The sequence below is a fragment of the Clarias gariepinus genome, chromosome 13, assembly GCF_024256425.1.
Source record: "Clarias gariepinus isolate MV-2021 ecotype Netherlands chromosome 13, CGAR_prim_01v2, whole genome shotgun sequence".
Lineage (NCBI taxonomy): Eukaryota > Metazoa > Chordata > Actinopteri > Siluriformes > Clariidae > Clarias > Clarias gariepinus.
Genome location: NC_071112.1, coordinates 15,234,277 through 15,243,499, shown reverse-complemented (window position 1 = coordinate 15,243,499; position 9,223 = coordinate 15,234,277). Strand labels below are relative to the sequence as shown.

Below are 9,223 nucleotides of genomic sequence, written 5' to 3'. Positions count from 1 at the left end.
TAGGCATACCGGGTGTTTTAAATGTGAATTCTTCTAAATATCCTCTTAAGGAAAAGCAGTAAAATCATCTGTTTCTTTGTTGAAGTCAAGGCTTATCTGACCTCTGGCAGTGCACACTATTTGATCCTTTCAGTTCGCTCTTTTTTTTATTTCATCCTTCATTTTTCTGTAGGTGTGTGTCTGTGGGAGCAAGTCATAAAAGCTTTGTTTAGGTGACCAGCTAATTTCTTTTAGCTTTGCTATTGTTTTGCTTCAGCACCACCTCCACCCATGAGGAAGTGGAGAGCTCTATCAAGATCCAAACACATTTCCTGTGCGTGTTGTCTTGGGTGGACCTCATAAGTTGGCTAAGAAAACTGGTTGTTAGGTAATGAGTCAGTCAGAGCTTGGACACTGAAAGCGTCCACTGCAGATGAACAGACGGCAGAAAGGGAACCATGGACTATCTGTCTGGATTATGTTTTGTTAACTTTTTGACGGTTGTCTTCGGCATTCCGGATTCTACTCAGCGCTACTCTGTAAACTTGGACAACCATACATTTCATGAGGCTGAGAAATTATGTGGAAGGGATGGCTTTCTGGCTAACATACCAGATCAGGAAGCAATTGTAAAGATTCTTAAACTCATTGAGCACAAAGGAGACAGAAAGTCTACTCTCTTCTGGATTGGACTAAAAAAGGAAAAGGAAAAGTGTGTTCAGGAAAATCTTCCACTTAAGGGTTTCTACTGGACTATAGATAACAGCACTGAATATGCTCTTAATAAATGGAAAGAAGAAACAAGTGCTACTTGCACAAATGCACTTTGTGGACTTCTTTCTGTAGAGTATGGAGGCTCTACCATAGACAGCTGGGGATTAACTGCTAAGCCCTGCAGTAAGCCATTTCCCTATATTTGCAAACATAAAGGAGTAAATGTCACTGCATGTCCTTCTCGACCAAATATATTAGGGCACTATGACATTATGCAAAAAGAGAATGATCCTTATACACTTAAGATTTCTTGCAGTGGCACAGACAGTTACACGCTGACCTGTTCAAGGGACACTGGTCAATGGAAACTGGTAGGTGGAACAGAGACAGACATACACAAACTTTGTCTTGCATGTGAAAATGTCTACAAAAACAATCGTGATGGAAAGTGTAAGAATGTAGATGAATGTCAGCAATCCAATAACTGTAAATTCCATTGCTTCAATACAGAAGGCTCATACACCTGTATGTGTGCGGACGAGATGAAAAAAATTTACTCGCAATTATGCAAGAAATCAAACACCACCCTTTTCAGGTCAACCACTGACGCTACTAACCATGTCCAGGAAAAAACAACTTCCTCTTTCATGGACAAGAAACCTCTTCCTTCATCTCAACCAGCTGTTGACAATACTACTGAAAGTGGGGTTACTATTGATGAAAGCACTGGAGACCTGCCAAATATAATCATCCCTCTAATTATAGCTTTGCTGATCTTTGTGGTACTGGTTGTGATTATTGTGGCTATCGTGAAATTCTTCCTCATAAGAAGGGCGAGGAAACGAGCAAAGAAAAGAGCAGCCTTGAAAGAATCTGTTGCTCTGAATGGAGCAGACTCGATGGAAAAAGTAAATGAATAATCTGCTTGGCAAATATTTTGACTGAAATGTCTCATTTTAAGACAGACACATCTTTCCGTTCACATTTTCTCTGTATCTCTACAGTTTCTATCCATATCTCAACATACTAGCTGAATAGCTATTATAAATAGCTGCTTTAGTGTATGAATAAGTGTGTGTGTGTGTGTTGTGTGTGTGTGTGTTCCTTACTCAGCCCCAGTATTACCAGGCTTTAGAATCACAGCCACCCTTACTAGGATTAAATGACTGACGAAGATGAACAAATTAACAAAAGGAAATATTGTAAAAGAACTCAGTGGCAGAACCTGAAAGGTGCTAAATATGTATATTCAATGTCATTTTTGTATATTATGTTATATTACCAGTTCTGTTTAATGATTACTTTTATTTTTTTAATCTGAAAATCATGATTTTATTTTTTGTTGACATTTTATATGATAGGTGTAATTTGCAGGAGATTTGAGCTGTGAATGAATGTTTGTATAGAAGTTCTTAGGTCTTGCAATGGTGATTACATTTTTTTAAGTTTGAAATTTTACAGAATAAACACGCTAGAGAAATGCCACAAATAAGCTGACATACTCTTTTTCCTGCATATATTTGCATTATGGCACAGCAGGCAAAAAATGAACAAAATTAAACAGACCTTGCAGATTCATGCACGGGCTACTGGCACTACCACAAATTGTATTAACCCCCAGTGTGCATGCAGACTAACCATCAGGTCACCTCTTAAGAGGTCTTCAGGTTGTCTTCAAGCAGACTTTGGAATAAGGAATTTAGGAAATTTGTCCTGAAGGTATCTGGTGTGTTAACAATTTTGTGGCTTTAATGGGTTCTGAAGATGTCATCAGTAGGCCTTTACTCCTGATGATGTCCTGCTGTCCTACCTTTGCCTATTGAGATCTGCAGGAAACACATCCACTATGAATGTCATACTAAGCATTACGTTTTGAGATTGTTTTGGTATAGCATTTACTTTGTGACAAGAGAGCCTCTGCAACTTTTAACAAGATCCAACAGAAAAAAGAGAATGGCTTCAAGAAACCTGTGATCTAGCATGCATAAAATAACTGCAAATTACTTATCATTATTCATTATTAGTGTTTTAATAGAAATGTTCCAGTTTTGAGAATCACATGTTTCAAACACCAGGCTGAAATTTACATGAGTTTAAAATCTAATACAGTCACAAGATTTCAGGGTCAACATCAGTATGTCTACAGGAATAAGCCTGGTTTAGGAATAAGACTGACAGCGTCAAAAAGATTCATAATCGAATTCTAATAAATAAATGAATGAATGAAGAATAAATAAATAAATAAATACTGTGGCTCAGTTGTTAGCACTGTCACCTCACACCCCTGGGTTGTGGGTTTGAATCTCACCGCTTGGCATGGAGTTTGCCTGTTCTCCCAGAGCTTTGATTTCCTCCTGGTATTCCTGGTTCTCCTCACAGTCCGAAAGCATGAGCTGTAGGCTGCTTGGTGATCCCAAATTGCCTGTAGTGAGTGATCGTGTGTGTGTGCACCTGTGCCCTGTGATGGGTTGGCACCCCATCCAGGATGCAATTTGTCCCTGAGTTCCCTGGGATAGGCTCCCGTCCCAAGCAACCCTACACATGATAAGCAGTATATGTACAAAATAAAATAAACAAACCAAGAAACAAACAAATATTGACTCGACATACATTCCACTGACCATGGCAACGACATTTGTGTGTGTGTGTGTGTGTGTGTGTTAACCGTTCAAGTCACCAAATTGCTACAGTGTTGTAGTTCTGGACGTGCACGTGCCGTTCCTGTACGCGCTGTCCGACTCCATGTTGTCGGGCTGAAACTCGTCCACACTGTAACCCCGACTTTTCAGCGCAGTGGCATAGTAATCGATCGGCTCCTCGGCGGCGCTGTCCACCCACCTGAGGCATAAAATCCTCTGGAAGGAGCGTTTGAAATTGTCCGATAGGAAGCCGTAGAGGATGGGATTGGCGCAACTGTTGGCATAACCCAGAATCACTGCCAGCTGACTGAACGTGGCGTTGTGGCGCTCCTCGAACACGTTCACGAGCTGCACGACGTGAAATGGCATCCAGCAGATCACGAACACCGTGACAACCATCATGACCATCAGCGTGATCTTCCTCTCGGACTTTTTGCGCTGTTGCCAGCCCGCTTTCAGTGCCACCACTCTTAGCTTCGCTATGATCAGGACGTAGCACATGCATATGGCCAGCACGGGGAAAAGGAAGCCCATGAGAAAGGCGTAAATCACGAACACTGCCATCCACCGACGCTGCGGCTCGGGCATCTGCATGTTACAGGCGACCGAGCCGTCCGAGTTTGGGGTGGAAGTGGAAAATATGATAATGGGCAAAATGACCAGGATCGAAAACATCCACACGCCCAAGTTGACCATCTTGGCAATTGTAGGTCTCCTATACCGGGCCGCTTTAATGGGGTGCACTACGGCAATGTACCGGTCGATACTTAAAACGGTTAAGCAGTAGATGCTGGTGAACATATTGATGGCGTCCACGCTTAAAACCAGGCGGCACAAGAACGAGCCGAACGGCCAGTGGCGAAGCAGCGAGGATGTCACCAGGAAGGGCACACTGAGCATCAGAAGCTCGTCCGCAATGGCCAAGTTCAAAATGTAAATGTTTGTAGCAGTTTTCATCTTGGCATACCTGAAAATGACATAAATGACCATGGAGTTGCCACAGAGTCCGACCAGGCACACGACAGAGTAGATGAAGGAGATAAGGATCGCACTGCCGTGAGCTTCACCGTGCGTTTGGTTGCCAGATGAATTGGAGAAGAAGTCGTCTTCCAGGTGCGTCAGTGTGCTGTTGTCCAGCATGCTGATACTGAAGATAGTCTCCAGGTGCGGATGACAGCAGTGTGCGTGCGTGTGTGTGTCAGAGAGAGGGAAAGACCTCAGCGCATCTCTGGTCGCATTGTGTCTGAGTGCAGAAGGCGCATCTTCACTGTAGTCCTCTCTCGCCGCAGCGCGCGCGCACCAGCCCCAGCACCCGCCGCCGTGCAGAGAGAGTTCTTCTCTCCCCACACACACCGGCTCAGATCCCGACGTGACTCGCTGCAAAATGACGTTGATTTGGAAAACGACTCTCTCAGAACAATGCGTTACTTCTGACGTCAGACAACTTTCCTCCCATTGCTTTCTGGGGTTAATTAATGCCACTTGAAATAGTAGCTGCACCTCAAACTGGAGAGCTCACTCCCTGCGCAGGGCATCTTACTGCAAAAGCCTAACTAGTGCATTTAATAGCAAATGTGTTCAAACTGTTTTACATTGTATCCCACATTTTTTTTATCACTATTGCCCAGAGCCAAATCTGTATTGCTTGGAGTCTTATGTAGACTATTAATATAACATTTTAATGAAAATAAGTCACCAGTCATTTGATTTCAGATTTTAGGGATTGTACTGCCTTCACACACACACACACACACCATTCAGAAACGATTCCTTAAATTCAATTTGAGTTGTGTTGAATTAACGCTTAGAGTGTTAAAATAACACCCAGCAGTGTTTGTTTCAGTGGGCCACAAATAGACGCAAAGTGCTAAAGCAACACTTGGGATTTTACTGTAATTGTGCTGCATTGGAGCTGAAGTTGTATTTGAAACTCTGGTTACTGTAGATTTGAAACACGTGCCCATTTCTGGCACCATCTAGTGTTGGCGCACATACCAGATGAGCTCAAAGGTGTTTTGTCGCACTTAGATGAACAGGAAACAGATGCATGAATGTAAAGCAGGCTTTGAGAGTACAGATAGAGTATATCCAAGTAGTTTAAGACTTTCAACCCTAACATGTGTTAATCTTAGACTATTTTCTTTGGAAATGTTTGTGCAGCAAGAAATTATGCTCCATGTATGCTGTTAAAACATACATTTGTTTAAAATAACCAATCCTTAAAATGGTTTCTTGGATCTATAATAATAATAATAATAATAATAATAATAACGTCCTAACAGGTCATACAAAATAGGAATAAATACAATAGTCAGCTCTGGCTTCTAATGGTCACAATTGTTATTTACCATCCCTAGTTGGACTACAGAGGTTCCTAGATAATAAGAAAAAGAAAAAGAAGAAGAAGACCAATAAGCATCACTGCGGTTGGAAGCACACCTACATAAATATGTCTTTGTATGAAAAACCATTAAGATTTTCATTAACTGTAACTAAGGAGCCAAACATGTTTTAGTATGACAATGGCTTGTGTACAATGTGAGGTCCATCAAAAGTTTTGATGCCAACTGCACCCCAGACCTCCTAACTGAACATTAGTGCCTAACTCCATTAATGGACCTACTCAAGTGGTTAAATGATCAAATCCCCAGAGGTATGCTGAAAAATCTAGTGGAAAGCGTTCACAGAAAAGCGGAGGTTATTATGGCAGCAAAGCATGAGCTAAATCTGGATGTTCAGCATGCACATATGGGTAAGGTAGTGAAGTGTCTACAAACCTTTTACCATATGCTGTAGAATACTATACAGAATAAACTGAATCTGTCAAATAAATTGAAATTTCTTTAAATAGTGGTCAATAGATAAATACAAGTTTTGAATACAGTAGTTGAGATAGTATTCTCTATATAGTACAGTATTTTACTCAAATAATACAGTTATAAAAAAGAAAACAAAGCCTATACAGCACAGCCAATCTAAAACGAAAAATAATAACAAACAGTATGTACTGTGCTGGAGAGGCGTATTCCACTGTACAAATGCTTTTAAGGGTGCTACATTGTCTATATTTCTCAATGACCACACACAAGAGTATCATCATGCTGATGCTGAAGAGCTCATAAGATTATTATTCGGATTATATTCTACTCTTTTCATCATCAAAGAGTATGAGAGTGTATAATGGAGATAGAATGAATTACTACCATTGTCATATCTGAAAAGCTTTGTATCCCTGTTTGGTTGTTCCCTATTGAGATGTTTATGAAGTGAAATACATAACTGTGCTGTTAACTGCCCTCTTTCCCTAATTTGAGAGCAAGTGCTGTAGTGGAAAATAGCATGCTTTTCAAATCATGGAGAAGGACAAGAAGTATCATTTAAAGCACATTTGCCTTTCCAATTTCCATAAATTACCACCATCCTGACAGTACACTTACAAATGTGGCTTGCCATGAATCTTTAATTCAAGACTGTTTGTGTGTGTGTATAAAGAAAAGTAATACAGTATATCTAGTAAAAATGTTAAGATAAATGTCTCACTAATAATGTGTAGTTTATAATCAAAGCAAAATATTGTGGGTTTAAAAATGGTGGCGTGTGAAATGAGTATAAGGAGAACCGAACTATTCATACAGCACCACCTGTTTATTAATATTACTGGGTTAAATCATGCATATTACAGGGAAAATTCTTTGAAATAAAGTCATTTAAAGCAGTTCATGTTATGTCTCTGAACAAATGCTCTAGAAATCTAGCAATGTGTTTATTCTGTAACCATAGCAACCATCTGCCTCTTATTTTGCCCAGAAGAATAAGGAAGGTCTTGGTTACATGAGCTGCAACATGTTTTAATTTTATTTATAGTATTGTGTCCTATAAACAAGGTATTCTTAGAAGGTTAAGATTAATAAAACCCCAGTTAGAAAAAACAACAACCCACTAGTCGATCTCCCCAATAAACAGTATGTCCAATTAACACTTTTTAGCAAAGTTTCTTTGTATTATACACACAGAATATACACTCTTTATGTAGCATTTAGGAACACATTTCTCATGCCTCACATCATTCAGAGAAAACTGATTATTTAAATGATGTAAAGATAATTTGTAAATAAAGTTACATTTCCCTTATACATATATTTGAGACAACCTGTATATTATTAAAAGTGGCACAAAAAAATAAACAGGGGAAAAAAACAATAGAATCCTATGTACTATATTGCTCTTAAGTGCATCAAGTCAACTGTGAATGTTTGATTGGTCTGAAATATGAGATTATGGTAAAAATATTTTTTGTAACTCACTTTGTGTAAAAATCCTAAATACTTATTTGTGATACTTAAGGGAGTATTGCAGATATCACGTTATACTGAAGTAGACAAGAGATGATTGTGGGTTGAGTCAGATTTGTCCAGCTCATCCCTGGGCAATGTCTGAGTCATCACTGGAGTCCTGTTCAACAGTCTGTAAGTACTACTTGTATACCTGAGCCAATTTCATTCACCCATATCAGGAAAGAAGAAAAAAAAGAGCACTGCAGTATTCTTTTCTATATACATAATGTTCAGTCCAGTGACAACATTTGGTGCATGTGGCAGAGATCCAGATGATCCAAAACTATAGAACAACATCACCTGCCTGTGGCAGTGATGCCTACCTTCCACATGTGCTGAACAACTTTACCTGCTCAGTTTGAGGAGCAGAATATCCTGGTTGTGAATGTTGTGGTTTCAAAATTTCAAGCCTCTCAGAAAATGCCTCCCAACTTTCAACAAATTATTTAAAAAATTCCAAGGCAAAAAAAATCCCTATGTACACTTTGGGTTGAGAAGAAGCAAAACCAAATTTTATTAAAAGCAACCACATGCTGACCCACAAGACAAAATCAAAAATAAAAATAAAAGACCCTGAAAAAAAAATCTGAACTTGTCAGAAAGTAGTTTGTGACATGTCAATGCCCCAAAAAGTGCATCCACTTCCTTTTTCCAGCATGAATTTATATATCTAAAAAACACTTTGTTGCTTCTCCACTTTTTCTTTGCCTGAACCACTTTTATTAATTATTTTTCATATATATTATATTTATTTAGCTCCTCAATTATTATGTTATATACTGTACAGTACAAGCCCACTTTGTTCCTGACTTTTCTTCTCTCAATCTCATAATTATTCACATATGGGTTGTCTTCTCGAGCTAGGCCATGTCTTTTGCTAAGACCCAATTGTTTTTGATGGATGATGGTAAGATTCTCTTCTTGACCAGATTCTCTCTGGCATTCTATCAGATCACTTCATGTTGCTCCAATTTTTCTTCTAACCTTAATCAACAATGTATAAGTACTTTAGGTGTGTGATTTCTCTTTTATTACCCTGTGGTGTGCCTTTTATGCTTTATGAATTACTGGAGTATAACTAAGTCTACTAATCAGCAATGCTCAACATGAAAATGACATTTTGTTCTCTGGTTATGTTATCACCAGTTCTGATTCTATTATGTAATATGTGTATAGTATTTTGCATATTTAACTGTCAAGGTTAAAAGGTCAATAGGTCAGACATCATTATATTCTATTATACCCCTTAATATGCTTATGATATTATTATTATATTTACATTTAGGCATTTGGCAGACGCTCTTATCCAGAGGGACTTACATTTTTATCTCATTATACATCTGAGCAGTTGAGGGTTAAGGGCCTTGCTCAAGGGCCCAACAGTGGCAACTTGATGGTCGTGGGGTTTGAACCTGGGATCTTCCGAACCGTAGTCCAATGCCTTAACCACTGAGCTACCCCTGGCCCATCTTTGACCCATTATTATATCAAGAAATATCACTGCTAACTCTATTTTCTACTTCATGTCTTTTTTGGTCCTTAAACTGGTTCTTTTTG

General features: G+C 39.2%; 2 protein-coding genes across 2 annotated transcripts; one reads left to right on the top strand and one right to left on the bottom strand.

Annotated features, from left to right (window-relative positions):
- Window positions 1-297: 297 nt before the first annotated feature.
- clec14a (C-type lectin domain containing 14A) lies at window positions 298-2,941 on the top strand. Its single transcript, XM_053510076.1, has one exon. It carries the CDS (start codon window positions 438-440, stop codon window positions 1,611-1,613), a length of 1,176 nt encoding a protein of 391 aa, XP_053366051.1. The 5' UTR covers window positions 298-437; the 3' UTR covers window positions 1,614-2,941.
- A 128-nt stretch (window positions 2,942-3,069) lies between these two features.
- sstr1a (somatostatin receptor 1a) lies at window positions 3,070-5,011 on the bottom strand. The gene has a single exon (XM_053510077.1). It carries the CDS (start codon window positions 4,470-4,472, stop codon window positions 3,378-3,380), a length of 1,095 nt encoding a protein of 364 aa, XP_053366052.1. The 5' UTR covers window positions 4,473-5,011; the 3' UTR covers window positions 3,070-3,377.
- Between the last annotated feature and the right edge of the window lie 4,212 nt (window positions 5,012-9,223).

Coding starts and splice junctions, on each gene's coding strand:
- clec14a (XM_053510076.1), top strand. CDS start 438: ATGGACTATCTGTCTGGATTATGTTTTGTTAACTTTTTGACGGTTGTC.
- sstr1a (XM_053510077.1), bottom strand. CDS start 4,472: ATGCTGGACAACAGCACACTGACGCACCTGGAAGACGACTTCTTCTCC.